At 23.2% G+C, this 16993-nt stretch overlaps 4 protein-coding genes across 4 annotated transcripts; 1 reads left to right on the top strand and 3 right to left on the bottom strand.

The window, feature by feature from the left end:
- Positions 1–49: 49 nt before the first annotated feature.
- Positions 50–2401, bottom strand: PBANKA_1357900 (conserved Plasmodium protein, unknown function; the record flags this gene model as incomplete). Its single annotated transcript, XM_034567216.1, has 11 exons — positions 50–193; positions 518–576; positions 691–757; positions 852–989; positions 1177–1280; positions 1387–1417; positions 1550–1726; positions 1867–1909; positions 1992–2040; positions 2143–2294; positions 2376–2401. The coding sequence occupies 11 exons, from the start codon at positions 2399–2401 to the stop codon at positions 50–52; spliced, it is 990 nt and encodes a 329-aa protein (XP_034423735.1).
- A 1169-nt stretch (positions 2402–3570) lies between these two features.
- PBANKA_1357800 (conserved Plasmodium protein, unknown function) lies at positions 3571–7797 on the bottom strand (the record flags this gene model as incomplete). The annotated part of the gene is made up of 1 exon (XM_034567215.1): positions 3571–7797. The coding sequence occupies one exon, from the start codon at positions 7795–7797 to the stop codon at positions 3571–3573; it is 4227 nt and encodes a 1408-aa protein (XP_034423734.1).
- Positions 7798–10839: 3042 nt separating this feature from the next.
- Positions 10840–12182, bottom strand: PBANKA_1357700 (aspartate carbamoyltransferase, putative; the record flags this gene model as incomplete). The annotated part of the gene is made up of 3 exons (XM_034567214.1): positions 10840–10971; positions 11079–11576; positions 11694–12182. The coding sequence occupies 3 exons, from the start codon at positions 12180–12182 to the stop codon at positions 10840–10842; spliced, it is 1119 nt and encodes a 372-aa protein (XP_034423733.1).
- A 1245-nt stretch (positions 12183–13427) lies between these two features.
- PBANKA_1357600 (conserved Plasmodium protein, unknown function) lies at positions 13428–16931 on the top strand (the record flags this gene model as incomplete). Its single annotated transcript, XM_034567213.1, has 1 exon — positions 13428–16931. The coding sequence occupies one exon, from the start codon at positions 13428–13430 to the stop codon at positions 16929–16931; it is 3504 nt and encodes a 1167-aa protein (XP_034423732.1).
- Between the last annotated feature and the right edge of the window lie 62 nt (positions 16932–16993).

The raw sequence follows: 16993 nt of genomic DNA, 5'->3' as shown, positions 1-16993 counted from the left end.
ATATTAGGTATTAATCGATTTATATGTATTATTGCAAATTTATTATTTTTTAATCTTTGCTTTCTTCTTGCAATTTCATGGCTTTAAATAAGAGTTTGCTCTTTTTGTCATTTTCTTTTTTTTCATGTTTTACTTTATTTATTATTTCACTTTTGTCTCCTTCACTTAATTCGGCGTGACAAATACAACATGTCTATAATGGAGTAAAAAGAAAAAAATGCATTGATAAATATATGCATATATATATATATATATATATGTTATAGTTCATATATATTTTTTAATAATATTAATGAATCATTTTTTTATGTTAATTAACTTTAATTTTTTTATATTTTTTTTCAATCACGAAATTTGTTTAAAAAGTATTTAGAAAAAATAAACAATATTAATCACTCAGACGTAGATCGAGTATTATATAACCATCGATTTTTGCTTTCTTTCGAGCATAAGATATCATAACATTCTGCAATGTAGCTAACATTATTTTTAACGAACTTAAATGCATTTTCCATACCTTTCTACATTCTCTTCTTATTACAGTTTCATAGACACACATTAAATGAAAAATATGATCTTGAGAAAAAAAAAAAAATTATTATGATGATAAAATTATTACATATATTGAACAGTGTTAACAGGAAATAAATCATATATATACTTGAAAATAACATGAAAAAAATATAATACCGCAACTTAGCTTATAAAAAACAGGAGGGAAGTTTCCATGTAAAGATTCCGTATTGGGCATTAAACACTGAATTTCAAGTTTGAAAGGAATGCGTACATTTTTAATGTATTTACATGTCATACACATATGTTTTTTATCTACTTATTCAAATAAAATATACCAGTTGACACTCCTCTGTATAGATATCTTTATTTTTGGATAATATCTTCGAATTATTAACTTCTTTTCTAACACTTGTTTTATAACCATCCTCGAATTTTAATTCAGGGTTTTTGGCGTTTTCTACCGATTTCTTATGCTTTTTTGAAAAAAGAAGAAGAAAATGAATATAAACATAAATATATGTTATGGGAAAAAGGAACAATTTAAACAATGAAATTTTTATGAACACTAAAGCAATTTATATAATTGAACAATCATGCAAATAAATATTGCTCTAATAAGTTTAAGTTATTATTGTTTTTTAATTTTATTTTTTTCTTTACACTTTCTATATAATTTTGGTCATATTCGCCATTATTTATATGGTCACTGCTGCTAAAACTGTCTTGCTCAGTTTCACTTTGAACCCTATCTTGTTCTATGTCTACTAAAGATAAGAAGCAAAAAAAATTAATTTATATGCATGTGTGCATATATTTTATAATTTTACTGATACGGAATGAGGAGATAGATAAAAAGATCTTCCAAATTACTTTCTCTAACAAAAAGGCTTCTCGAATTTATCTGAGAAGTGTAAAGCGGTATATATATATATATATATAATAAAACGTTGAAGAAAATATTGAGACATAAGTTGATAAATGCTCAACGGAACATTAATAGAGATAACATTGTATTGTTATGCATAGATACTACATTTTCCACTATCTTGTTTTCAGAGGTTTTATCATTTAATGATAATTTATAAGAACTTAAAACAGAATCAGATAAATTGTTATCTTTATATGATTGTTCGTCTTTTTTAATTGGAGTTGAAAATATATTTAGTTCTTTGTTTCTTTTTGACTTTTTGAACTCTGGAATATTTATCAGCTTAGAAAAAACATGTAGATAAGAGAATGACGTAAATTAATTATTTCTGTATAATTATAAAATATAAATATCCATATTTATATGTTATTTTTTCCCATATATGTGCATGCTCAGTCTATTTTTCTTTCCATTTTTATTACTGTTCTTTTTCGAGATGATGTTTTCTTTTTATTAGATTTTAGTCTAATTTAAAAAACAACAATAATATAGACAGATATAAAGAATATATTTTTTTTTTATCGCTTATTTTTTCCATTCGTATTACTCATATTCACTGTTTTCGAGTAAGTGGTCTTTTATTTGATATGTGGTACCTACACAAATCAATGGTTATTGAATGCATTGTTTAGTTAATGTAATATTTTTTAGTGGGTTTTATTATTCTTAGCTTTCTATATATATAAAGGATGTATTACTTGAAACAAACTCTTTAATGTTTACGGTTGTAACTCCTTGCACCTCCAATATGGCGCATAGCATTCTTATTATCTTATCCTTATACTCAATAATTTCAAAGGCATTTTTTTTGAACTTTTCCAGCTTTATATCATAGTATTTATTATATTTTCTGGAAAAAAAATAAATAAATCAGCAAAAAATATTTTAACGTAAATTATATCATCATTTTATATACAGAGAATTATCATACTTCCTTATATTATCGATTTTCTCCATTTTTATATTTTATCAGATATTTATATCTTGCTATTCACATATATATATGACGAAGCGGAAATGTTATAGCATTGAATATATTATATATATTCCGCCAACAACAATAATAAAAAAATTGTAATTAAACAAAAAATAAGTAAAGAAAATAGAAACTATCTCATGTATATAATAATTGCGGTTAGATAATGTGCGCAATATATATTTGTCCTTGATTTCATTGTACCTCGTAAATGTAACGGAGCAAATGAACAAATATATATGCGTCGTAACTTAAAATTGTTATTTTAGTGTACATACATAACTATTCGAATTTATAATTATTTTTATTAGTCGTTTATGCGATGAAACGATGTTTTAATAATTATATTTTAGTTCAATAGTTGTCTAAATTAGTAAAATAGTGTGCATACACACATATATGTTGTTTATATATATATACATATATAAACAACATATATGTGTAGTTCCTTTGTATATACTTCAGTAAATATATGCTTATTTTCTTTTTAAATAATATATAGTTTTTATTTCGTGATAATATAGTTTTTAAAATTTGCAAAATATAACACAAAAAAAGAGAGAAAAAAAAGAAAAAATGCAAAGTAGCAAAAAATATGCAAAAAACGAAATGAAAACATAGTATCGTTTTAATTACAAATTCAAATGAGTTAATTATATATATTATATTTATAAAATTTTTAACTTTTCAAATTATGTAGAATAAATAGGTAGTAATGACCATAATGATAAGCAAAAGTAAATGCAAATAAAAAGAAGAGTAGTGTAATTGGGATAAAGGGCATAAACATATAAAATAAACTAAGAATCATACATTTAATTAATATTTATGGCATTTATCAAAAATGCACGAAATTGCGCAATTATATATATGTGCATGCTTGTACGTGTGTAGACGATGACCGTATCAATTCGTACAAAACATTGTACATTGTTTGTTTTCTCGGCACAATATGTGTATTATGTATAATGCATATATGTTTTGAATTTCTCAAATGTGGTATATATGTACAATATACGTGTCTAGACGCATATTTGGGTAAGAAAAAGGGAATACCAGATAAAAAAAAAATTAAATATGTACTCATTATTCTTTCTTCACTATTTTGCTTTTTTCTTTCGTAACTTGCATGTTCTTGCTTATTCCTTTTCTATCCTCGATCGAGATTCGAATCAACAAAAGAATCGAAATGTTCAGTGTTAACCATTCCTAGTGGATTTCCAACAGAATTTATATTGGAATTTTTCGGATCATCATTATTATTTAATTCATTATCTCTATTATCATCCCATATAAAACCGCTAGTATCATGTATATCGCCATTAAGCATTCCATTAGCTATTTTATTATCATTTAATTCAAAATTTGAAAAAAAATCATTATTCCCTTCTTGTTGTATTTGTTCATTAGTATTATAAATTACATTATCTTCTGCATTGTTATAAAAAGGGAGTAAATTTGTTTCTCCTTCAAAATTATTTCCATAGTTATTATTACCAATATTGCTATTATTATCACATCCATATTGAATTAGTGGATTTCTAAAATTAGAACCTTCATTATTAGCACCATAATATATATTTCCTTTATCAACTTGATCATTTACTATATTCTGAGAATAATTATTAAAATTATTTTGGTCATAATTTCCCACATCAAATGTATTCACATCAAAATTATTACCTTCAATAATATTTACATGCATACTTAATCCATCCATTCCTTTACTATGTTCTTCTATATTGCCAATATCCCCCCTTTCGTTATTGTAATATTCATCTGCATTGTTATGTATAAGAGAATTTGTTTCATTAATATTGCTATTATTATTCATCACAAAGCCAGACGAAATATCTCTATTCTCATATGTATTGTTCATATTTATTTGGCCTAATTTTTCAGGGTTATAATAATTTCCAATCATATCATTTTGATTCATAGAATTGTTTATAGAGTTTATATTGCCCTCACCATTTCCCGTATTACCAATAAAACCAATATTATCACTACCAATTTCCATATTATTTTTTTCGTCAAACTCAGTATCTATTTCCATATTTGACATTAAATCTTCAATATAATTTATCCAGTCTATAACTGAATTAAATTTTTTATTATCATAATTTAATTCGTGCTCCCCTTTATTACACCATGCATGAAAAACTTTTGTTTTATTATTTTTTTTAAAATTATAAATAACTTCATCTCTTTGAATATTCCCCTTTTTTGATTTGTTATTATTATTATCGTCTTCTGTATTCCCATTTAAAGAAAAGTTATAATTGAATGTTTCATTACCACTGCCCGTTTCACTATTATCGCTTTTACTTTCTAGTTCTTCTAATGATTCAAAAAAAGAACCCAATACTCCATATTCAGAAAATATATCATGTCTATAAGGAGAAGAAGCCAAGTAGTTAGATGCAACCTTTTCCATATGTTCTTCACTATAATTAGCATCGAAAACAGGTGACCCTGCACTTGGAAAATTATTGGGTGATTTTATTGGGCTATTAGAATATAATAACTGTTGAGTAGGTGATAAAACTAATTCATTCACGTCGGTTAAGTGTAATGTAGATGCATGTAATGAACTTGTCGGAGGAGATTGAGAAAATTTCAAATTCTCTGCATTATTCATAAGTCTAATATCGCATGCTTCTTCAAAATCGGGATCATTTACTTGGATAGGGCTCCCTTTTCCTGAACAGGGTTTGATTTCTTGCTGCATTGAACCATTGGTTGTGTTGAAATTTATTACGGAGCAATTATTCATATCATAACTACTACCCTCACCTATATTACATTCTTGCCCACATTGTACAGGCGAACGAGGGGAAGATATTGAAAATGAATTTGGGTGACTCATTTCGGGTAGGAGAGGTAATTTTAACGGATGCCCCATATTAGGAGAGGTATTATGCAATAATTGATTATTATTTATATCGTCTTCCTTTTCAATGTAATTTTGTTCAGTTCCTATTATTGATTTGTCTGGATCTAATGATTTTATTTTGTTATTATATTCACAATAATTATTTAAAACTTCGTAATTTTTAGTCTCATTTTTTGTTTCATTAACACTTTCGTTTTTCTCCAAATTTTCTATTTCTTTTATTAACTTGTAATAATTTTCATGTTCATCTATACATTTATTATGGGGACTATTATTACCATCTTTTTGTCCCTCTTTATTATTTTCTTCATTTTTTTCATTGTCTTCTTCTTCTTTTTCATCGTCTTCCTCATTTTCATTTTTTTCCCCATCATTTTTATCTTCATTATTATTGTTGTCTTTATCCCCTTCATTTCCATTATTACCACCAATACTACTACTACTGTTGTTACATCCTCCATCATTGCAATTATTATTATATGTATATTTTTGATGTTCATTTGAATTTCCGCCACTACTATTTTTATTTGCATCTGCCCCATCACTGCTGCAATGATTGCTTCCACCAGTAGAACAATGTTTATAATACGCAAATACATAACTATTTTTTTTAGGAAATATATTATTTCCGATAAAATTATCACAATAATCATAATAAAACTTATTATGAATGAGATCGATTTCATATTTGTTTGATATATTGTTAAGACGATTACTATAAAACGTATTGCTCCATGATAAATTATTTAATAATTGATAAATATAACATATTTTGCCAGAACCATTTACTTTGTCAATATTTTTTGGAGCAATTGATGATATATCCATCGCATTAGAAGAAAGACCATTTACTTCTTTTTCCAAAAAAATATAATGATTTAATAATTTACAAGCAAATGAATTTTTATTTACCAATATAAATTTATTACAATTTAAATTATTATCTTCATTGGTAGTATTTATATTGTGGTGGTTAGTAGAATAATTAGAACTAACATTTTTATTAGCACATTCTCTTTTTAAAATATTTTTTTGGTAACGATCTCCAAAACGATGTTCTATATTTTTATAAACATAATAATTTATTAGCATCTCAAAAGAAAACATGAGATATGCATTTAAAAAATTCATCATATCTTTATATATATAAGGATATAAATAAATTTTCATGTTTGAACCATTTTCATTTTTTAAATAATTAGCAATACGACTACCATCGTTAGGGAATATTTTATTTTCATATTTTATATTTTTTTTTTCTTCTTCTCTATTATAATATTCTGCACTTATTCGATGGGATATATTTTTATTCAAATTTTTTTTTGTCCCTTTTTTTAGCATCTTAAATTTGGGCTTTAAATTATCATTTCGTTTTACGCTCAATATATCTCGGACGTTTAGTTTATTACCAAAATTGTTTTTATTGTAGCAGCTATTACTAAAAGGTTTACTTTTTACGAATTTACTACGGCGGTTATAATGATTATGTTCGTCATTATAATAGCAAGATGTTTGAATCTTACTATAATTGCACACATATTGAATTAACATTCTTTTTATTTTTTCAAGGTTGCCCTTTATGGCTTTCTTTATATCCATTATAGTATTATTGCCATCATTTGGATTAAAATATTTCCAAAAATGTTCCATATCAGGTATCAGCATCATATTTATGCGTTTGTTACGATATACGTTATCTCCTTTTTCAGAATATATCAAATTATTACTCATTCGATTGGTCTTATCGTTCAAGCTATGAGATATTTGATTTATAATTTGATCCATTATATCGTCACTCATATATTTTATATATTCCATGATGAACACATATTTTACTAGCTCATTTTGATTTGAATTTTTTATCAATTTTTCAAAAAATATAAATTTTATTTTTTTCATTAAATTATTTTTTTCGAATTCTTGATTATTTGTTTCTTTTTTTTTTCTTTTTTTTTTTTTCTGTTTCCTTTTCATTAAATGTTTCATTACATACATAATGATTTTATCGTAATTATTTGCATGCCTACTCCATAAGTTTGCATCTAATTTTTTTTTTTTTCTTTCGCTTTTTATGTTATTCAAAAAAAAAATCGATAAATAATCATAATATAAACTATCATTATTATGTATCATAACATATTTATCATCTTTTATATTTTTATTAGCATTTATTAACTGCTTATAATGCAAGTTTTTTATTATATTTTTTAATTTTCCACGGTCATCATTCTTAATATCTTGAATATTAAGTGTTTTCAATGCATACAGCATATACTTATATTGCCTTTCCATATTTTTATTATTTATTCTTTGAAAAAGTGAAACATTTTTTTTTTCGCATGTGTTCAATATACCAATATTTTTATGCAAATAGTTATTTTTAATGCCTTTTTTATATGTATAATCATCTACATTCAATTCTTCATTATTTAGTACACCTATGTATTTTATATGACAAGTGTCATTTTCATTTGATGTCATTTTAGATATTTCTATGTTTGAGTAAATATTCGTACACGCATATTTTAGTGTGGGGAATTTATGCATATATATGCATACGCCTACACGAATATACGCCTGTACACAATACTCTATAAAATTTATTCGACTTGTACTAAACGCTCCAATGTTATTCTACACTTGGTGGCTTTTCCTTGAAAACGCTAATCAATATATATATATTTTTACCTTAATATATATATATATTTATAAAAATAACTCTACGCACATTTGCCAAATTTATATTTGTAATACTTTCTCTATATAATATATTTTTTTTAACTATATCAACGTATATTTCATATTTCTATTATATAATATTAAATTTTCCCCTTCATAAATTATTTAATTATTACTAACAACGTTCTTCAATTTTTTATATAATAATCCTCTTTATAGTATAAATATATTTTTTTCAATTATATATATTTTTAATTCCCTTTTTATTGTATTTAGAAATTAAAAATTTACTTTAATATAATATAGAATTTTTTTTTATTTTCTATTATCACGTTATTATCTATTTTTTTTTGCTATCATGTTTTTTTTGTAATATATATGTTACTACATTCCTATTAATTTACTGTTATTTTGAACGATATCAAACTTAAAAACATTTATTATATTAATATAAAATATTATTTTATTTTACAATTTTTATAAATTTCGACTATTGGAAAATTATGAAAAATTATGAAAAATTATGCATTTATATATAGCTATGTATTATAATGTATTATGCATATAATTCATATATTATAGCATTGAAATAGTAACATACAATTTATTATTATTTATATAAACTAATATAATTAAGTTTACATGAAAATGTAATGAAATAGACAAAAAAAAACTTATAAAATAATGTATTGCGTAAAAATATTATATACCAATGCAAAAATATATATATATTTTATGACATATAAGTGCTATTTTTTTCAAAAATTAGCCCGAAAGGGCATACATAGGATATTATTATACCTATAATTATTTAATATTATATATATGATATATCTATACAATTTTCGGAAATATTTAATAGAAAAAAAATTGTATAAGCATATTTAAATTCACGTATATATATGATTAAAGATATTCATTTTTTCTATGTAAAAAAGAGAAAATATATTTATATTTATATTATTAATGAAACAAGAACTTGAAATGGGTATTTTTCATATCAAGTTTTATGCTATATAAATTATAGTTTTAGCATCACTGTTTACTATGTATTAATGAACAATAATAAACGAATATTTAGCTAAATGGATTAACTATAAATAAATATTATTTATAATTCTATTTGTTGTTTTTTGTGCTAAAATTTAGGAGGATATACCGAATAATTTTACTAAAAAATATCTATAGTTATTAAAAAAATCTATGAAGTATTAACAATAAATATATATGAGTATGTATTTAATAGAGAAAAAGAGAAAACATAAAAATGTATTCCATTGAAATTGGTATTTTATACATTTTTTCTTCGCTTATATGTATTTTTTTAAAATAACGCTATATTTTTTTTCATGTTGCTTTTTTTATTAATTTTTATTATGCAATAATAATAAAATACGTGACTATTTCCTTTAATGATAATTTTTTAAATTACAATGCAAGCATTAACTTTTTAAAGTGGTAATTATAATATGTGAAACTTTTACGAAAAGAAATAAAGTATCTAATAAGAATGCTAAAAGGGAAAAATATATGAATAACTATATATATTTAATATATTTTGTATATACTTTGAAACACAAAAATTAATTTCTCTATATGGAATGGAGACACATATCATGTTCTACATATTTGAAGGAAAATTGTTCGATAGTTAAATAAAAAATAATATAATAATAAAGCAATGTTATATATATATATATATATATTTATTTATTTATTTATACTTTTCTATGCATCGTGCAAAACTATAGCATGAGAAAAAGCATTGTGATGAAAATATGCATAAATGAATAATAAAATATTCGCACTTGTTGAAAAAATTGTATGTGTACGTATTTTCATAATTTTTAACAAATTTAAATATGTTTTTAATACATATATCAACTTTATAGTACGTATCACATCAGTAGAATATATGGAAAAGGTTTGCACATGAATTGGAAATATATGTGCATTTAAAATTTATTATACAATTCATATATGTCCCATGAATAATTCGTACACACGAACACACAAAAGTATACATAATTACCTCTTTTGAAAAAAAATGTGAAAAAAGTATTGCTTTGTTTTTTGGATTATTACATTGACAGTAATGCAGACATTTCTTCATTAATGTGCCTTTTGTCAATTAATACATTTTTCATTACACTTTTTTTAACTGTATAATGCAAAAAAATATATAAAAAATAATTTTTTATAAATATGCTTATCCATTTAAGGATAATATTAGACAAAAATATGCTATTGAATAAATTTTCTTCTTTTTTAAATTATAATAAATATATTACCAACTATTATAATGGCTATTAAATATATAGTTAATATTGTTGTATCTTTCCAATGATAAGCTATGCATACATACCAATTATTTAGTATTCTATTATATACTCGTAATTAGGTTATTTCTTTTAAAAAACAGTATCCTCTCCAAAAAAGACACATTAAAGAAATACTAATAAATTAATATTTTACCATAATTGTGTTTAGAATACAATTCTATATATATTATACTATATTCATTTGTTTATCGTTTTAAATATTTAAAAAATGTGAATATTATTTTTTTTCATTTTTCATTATCTTAAATAAAAACATGGATCTTTCAAAACATACATATAAAAACAAGAAAATTATTGATATATTATATATCTTTGAACAAATATACATAAATAGTTGTATGATTTTTGTTCATATTATCTATATATTCATTATTAAAAAAAAATATAAGTTAAAAAAAAGTTACTAAATAAATATAAGTATCCATAACTATACAAATAAAATCTATTATTTGTCTATTCCTATCCTTCTACTAATTTTGTGTTCATTCTCACACAAACATATTTATGAGAAAATAAGGTATAATAACGCCATTCGTACATATAGGCCATTTTCAGCTTGCAAAAAATACACACTTTTAGGATTTTTATCAACCTCTATTTTTATTTCGTTAACCCTCGGAAGGGGGTGAAGGACCTAAACATAAAATAAATATATGAACGAATGTAAGAGATATGTCATTTTGTACTGTCTATGTAAAATGTCAAATTAAAAAAAATATGTTATATGTATATATTATATACCTTGGCGTTGGGTCTTGTGTTTTTTAATGTGTTGTTATCCAAAATGAAAGAATCTTTGTATTTGTTATATTCGCTCATATCTGAAAATCTTTCTTTTTGAATTCTTGTCATATATACAATATGAGTACCTTCTAATCCCTTTTCTAAATTATCATATTTGTTTATAGAATTATTGTCATAAAAATTATTTTTTTTCAAATTATCAGATATAATATTTATTATATTATCAGGAATATCTAATGATTTACATGAAATAAAATTGAAACTAACATTATATCTACTAAGTAATTTACTAAGAGAATGAATAGTTCTTCCGTTTTTTAAATCACCAACAAATGCAACCTTAAGTTGTTTGTTTGGATCTCTATTCAAAATATATGGAAAGAAATTATATATTGTATAAAAGTCTAAAAGTGATTGTGTTGGATGTTCTCCAGTTCCATTCCCCGCGTTGATTATTGGCTTACTTGATGTTTCAATTGCCAATTCGATATTATTCTGTTAAAGTTTCAAAAAAAATCATAAGTAAATAAATAAAATACACATAATTGCTAAATACACATACATATATGCATGCGTGTGAATGGATTATGCACAATATATTTTTTGTATTACATTTGAGGCATCTCTGTATATAATTCCGTCAACATATTTTGACATAACAGAAAAAGTATCCTGCACAGTTTCTCCTTTATAAAAGGAAGTTGAATTTACATCCGTAATATTTATTACTTTTGAACCCAATCTTAAAATAGCAGAATCAAAAGAGCATCTCGTTCGTGTGCTTGGTTCGGTAAATAAGCTACAGAAAACTTTATCTTTCAAATATTTGGAGTCCTTCTTATCTCTTAATATTTTTTCAAATGTTTTTGCTGTAAATAAAATTACTAACAATTCTTCATCATTTATATCATCAATATTTATAATATTTTTATTTTTCATTTTTTCTATTATTTTATTCAGATCGATATTGAATTTATTTTTAGCTTCACATTGTCCTTCAATTATTAGTTTCCTTTTTCTGTCTTTAAGATATTTGTATGTTAATAATGTGGCTGTTAAAAAAACGCCCCCTGAAAGTATCGAATCAATGATCCTACCCATTTTGTATATATCGCATAAAAATTAGTATATTATATTTATTTATTCATTCAATAGTAATGCAAACCGACATATATATATGTTAACACTTAACAAAGACAAAAAGTGATACATTAAAGCATGTGATTTAAAAGATTTACAACTTGGAGACAAAATATGGATGAAAACAAATATAAAAGAAATATACCATTTAGTTCTTTTTTCAAAATCGCAAAAAATGTAAACAAAATAATATACACAAATTTATTTTTGTTTTTTTTTATTCGAGAAATTTCAATATGATGAAATGCTATAATTGTTTAAAAACAATTATTAAACCAAATAAATCATAAATATTATAAAATAATGAAAAAATAATGCACGAAATAAAGAAAAACAATTTAAACCACATATATGCGTAATAATTAATGAAAATAACTGTGTGAAGAATAATATGCAATAAAAATTCCATTTTCCAAAAATGCTTAGTATTTTATTGAGGCATTATCTCCTATATATTTATACAAATTTTAAATGTAACAAAGCATATTCCTGAATTAAAAAAAAAAAAAAACTTTTAATTTAATAATTAGAGAAATAAGTTGCATATAATATAACATAAATCGGGATTGATGCTAAGTGATATTTCACACTTTTTTATAATTTTGTATTTATATATGTATGCGCGTATGTATATATGCATTAATAAGCCCATTTATAATTCAAAAAAATTGCCTATAAAAGCCACCAAAAAAATTAGATTTGTTAAAAATAATATCAGTATATTTATAGTTTTAATAATTTGTTTTTAGTAATAAAAAGATTTTTTCTGTTTTTTATTTTTTTGCTTTAATACTTTTTACTTGGCAATTGGAACTAACAAAAAAGTTATTAATCACACTGATAAACTTTTTTGAACATTAAATAGAGGGAATGATTAAAAGTGTGCAGAACAATACACTTTTCCCTTGTATATATAGAGAGAAAAAGCAAATTGAGTATTGGCATAAACGGCCAAATCTTGAATATGTAATATATGTTTTTTTTTAAATATACGCCACCGTGGAAAATAACTACATAAACCAATTAATATATAATTTTTATACCAACATATAGGCATATATGTATAAAAAATTAAAATAAAAGAGCTACAACTACAATGTTAAAATTTTAAATTAATTAAAATATAAATATTTCTCACACCCTTTTCTTAAGAAAAGAATAAGCAAGGTGATATTTTTCTTTATTAACTAGCGAAAAATCAGTAAAATGTTCATCGCTAGTTATTTTGATCGAAAGGATACACTCCAAATAAAGAAAGAAGAGAAAAACGAAGATGAGTACAGACAAAACAATATTGAAAGGGTTTTAAAAAATGCGATATCCTATAAGGAAAAAAAAAAAAAAAAAAAAATAGAAGACACTGAAAATACCAAAGAGAAAATAAAACAAGTGTTATCAATTTTTTTAAAAAAACAATTAAAAAAAAGAAGCAAAAAGAATATTTATTTTGGGAAAAAAAGTTGTGATGATAAAAATGGGATAAACGAAACATATCGAAAGGTATTATTTAATCAAATATGCATCAATGGTTATGGGAATAACACAAATGAAAACAAAACAGTTAATATATTCTTAAAAAATAATAAATATTTAAAATACTGTTCTGGTAATATACTATTACTTGGACAATATCTTAACAGTGACAAGTTAAAAGATATAAAAATTGAACATATTTATAAAAATGTTGACATATATATATGTGATAGCAAATCCCAAATTAGTAAAATAAAAACACAACTAGAAATGGAAGCAGGGCGTGAAATAAAAATTGAAAATGATAATTTACATAAAATATATTATATAAAAAAAGAATTAAAAAATAACCAAATAGTTGAAGAAAGTAATAACACAAATATAATTGAGCATATGATAAAAGAAATAAAAATAATAAAAAAATTAAAAAAACAAAAAGAATATCTTATTTCGATAAAAAATACATTAAGTAATTTAGAAAAAGCAAAAAAATTTGCAGTTAATAGAAATTATGATAATTCATTATACCTAATTTTAGATGTTGTTAAAAAAATACACATTTTTAAAACAAATACAAAATGGGTGATAATTAAAGATATACAATTTATTATAACATTAATTTCACAATATTATTTTAATAAAATCAAGTTATTATTATCAAGTATACAATGGGGAAACAATATTTCTCATGTTTCTATTGATGCACTTGAAGAAATTATAAATAACATGAACGGGCTAATTGAAAATCAAATTGATAAGGAAATTGTAGTATCAGAAAATCGAAAGGAAGATACAACATATAATACTGGACTCGACCCTATGAATAATATCCTTAACTTAGATACTCTTTCTGATAACTTTTCTATTATGCCTCCAATGTACAATAACAATACGGATGATAAACCCGCATATCTGCTTGAAGAAAAATTAAAAAAAAAAAAAAAAACATTTATAGATTCAATTAATAGTTCAACCATATTTAATGATGCATACATTTCATTGATAAAAAAAGAAAGCTTTGAATTTGTCAACATAATATTTAGTTGGCATTTAATTGAAAAAATACAAACCTATATAAATAGACAAAATGGAAATAAAAAACCCAGCAGTAGTAATAGTGATAGTAATGATAATGAAGATGCTCAATATGATCATCCGATTATGCCATTTTCTTTTGAAAAATGTGAACCTTCAATGAGCTATGTTGATAAAATGGCCGAAATAATAATTCAGTTTTTTAGATCATTTTTCCAAAATCATGAAAGTCCGTTGTTTAAGTTTGAAAAACCTGAATGGGGTTTGAAATATTTATTCTATCAATCTATTATAAGTAGTTATATTTTTAAAATGTTAATAAATTATGATAATTTAATGGATTTAAACAAAAACGTTATATTTCATTATGCGTTGCAAGATTTTTTCATGCATAAAAAGTTCAGTGAAAATCATAAGAATGGGAATAACACTTTCGAAACGATCGAAAAAAATTGTGATGAAATTTATGAGCCTGATCACATGGATATCCATAAAAACAGAGATAAAGGTAATAAATATAATGTTGATAAATTTATTGATACACAAAATAATTCTAATGAGGTAAGGGTAGGAACATACTACGTAATGTATAACAATATGACAAATGAAGAAAAAAGAAATATATATTATGAAATAATAAATTATGAAAAAGCAATGAAAAAATTAAACTATAAAATTATTGCAGATTGCAGATTATATATACTAAGTAGAATTTCGTATTTTATTAACATGTATTATTTGAATGAAAAATATAAAGATGACATAAAAAAATCGTTTTTCAATTTTATCCATCATATTATTATGATATATAATAAATGGTTTGTATATGACAATTATAATTGTAAATATTTATTGGAAGATTTTTTCACAAATACATATGTTGAGTTATTGAATATCGAATCTGTGCATAATTCGTTTGATAATAATTCAGATTCTATAAATCTTACACACAATTTAAAAAAAGTTGGTACATTTGTAAAAGATGAAAATGTAGTAGAAGGAAACGAAACTAATAAATACAACTATTCAGATGATGATATATCAATAAAAAATATGAACAAAAATAAAAAACATAACTCTAACGAAAGTATCAAAATTAGAGGAATATGTGTTCGAGACTTTTTTATATTAATAGAAAACGAATTTCTTTCTAATATACTAAATGATATGTCTGAAAATAGTTGTTGTATTAAATTAAAAAATAATATAATATTAGAAGAAAATGATTGTATAAATGAATATGGTGATATATTTATAGAATTGTTAAAAAATATAACAAAGAGATTATTACATTTTGAAAATAATAGTGAATTTATGGAAGATTATATAAATAATGTTTTAAAAAACACATTAATAATTGTTAAAGATGAATTTCGTAAACATTGGAATAATATTAATGATTTAGTTAGTGAATGTACTACTACTTGTTTGTTATATGTTTCTATATATTCTATAAATACTTATTTATTTAATTTTAAATATAAAAAATATATAAAAGAAATGATATCAAGTTTTGTCTCATTACAAAATAAAATGCTTAGTAACTTTTTAGACGCTTTCTATCATTTTATATCTATCCGAATTTATAATTTATTTACTGCTCATAATATTTTTCATGAATATATATTAAATAATTTATATAAAATTAAAAAAATTGTATTTGATTATATATTTTTAGAAATCGCTAATAAAGTATTGCATAAATTGGACCAATCTATTATAAATTTTTTAATAGATCAAGGAGTTACATTTTTACACAATCAAGACACATTTAATATTTTTCTTGGAAATTCTCATACTATTTTACAGCAAATAGATGAGTTAAGCAGAACAACAGAAAATATTACTAAACTTAGCGACTCTAATACTTTGTTATATTCCATGCCTTATTTGCATGAACTTATAAAATTGTTAACATGTGACACTGATGTGCTAAAAAATAAAATTAACCATGTCAAAAATAAAAAAATGCCATTACCAAATAAAAATAATTGGATTAATCAAGTTACAAAATTAACTAGCTCACTTCTAAGTGATACTTATAATTGTGACGACATAAGCGATGTCTTTATGTCTCTAGAAAACCGATCTAAGGATTTCCAAATACCTTTAAACAAAATTAAACTTATATTACAGAGACGCCCAGACATTCAAATCATCACTAAAAGTTCCATCATCATACAGGAGTTTTTAGAGCAATAACTTTCCAGTATGGTGGGAAAACGAATCGGACGTTACTATTCATTTTCAAACTTGTTGAATAA

The sequence above is a fragment of the Plasmodium berghei genome, assembly GCF_900002375.2.
Source record: "Plasmodium berghei ANKA genome assembly, chromosome: 13".
Lineage (NCBI taxonomy): Eukaryota > Apicomplexa > Aconoidasida > Haemosporida > Plasmodiidae > Plasmodium > Plasmodium berghei.
Note: the sequence above shows the minus strand (reverse complement) of the source record. Positions and strands in the feature narration are given on the sequence as shown.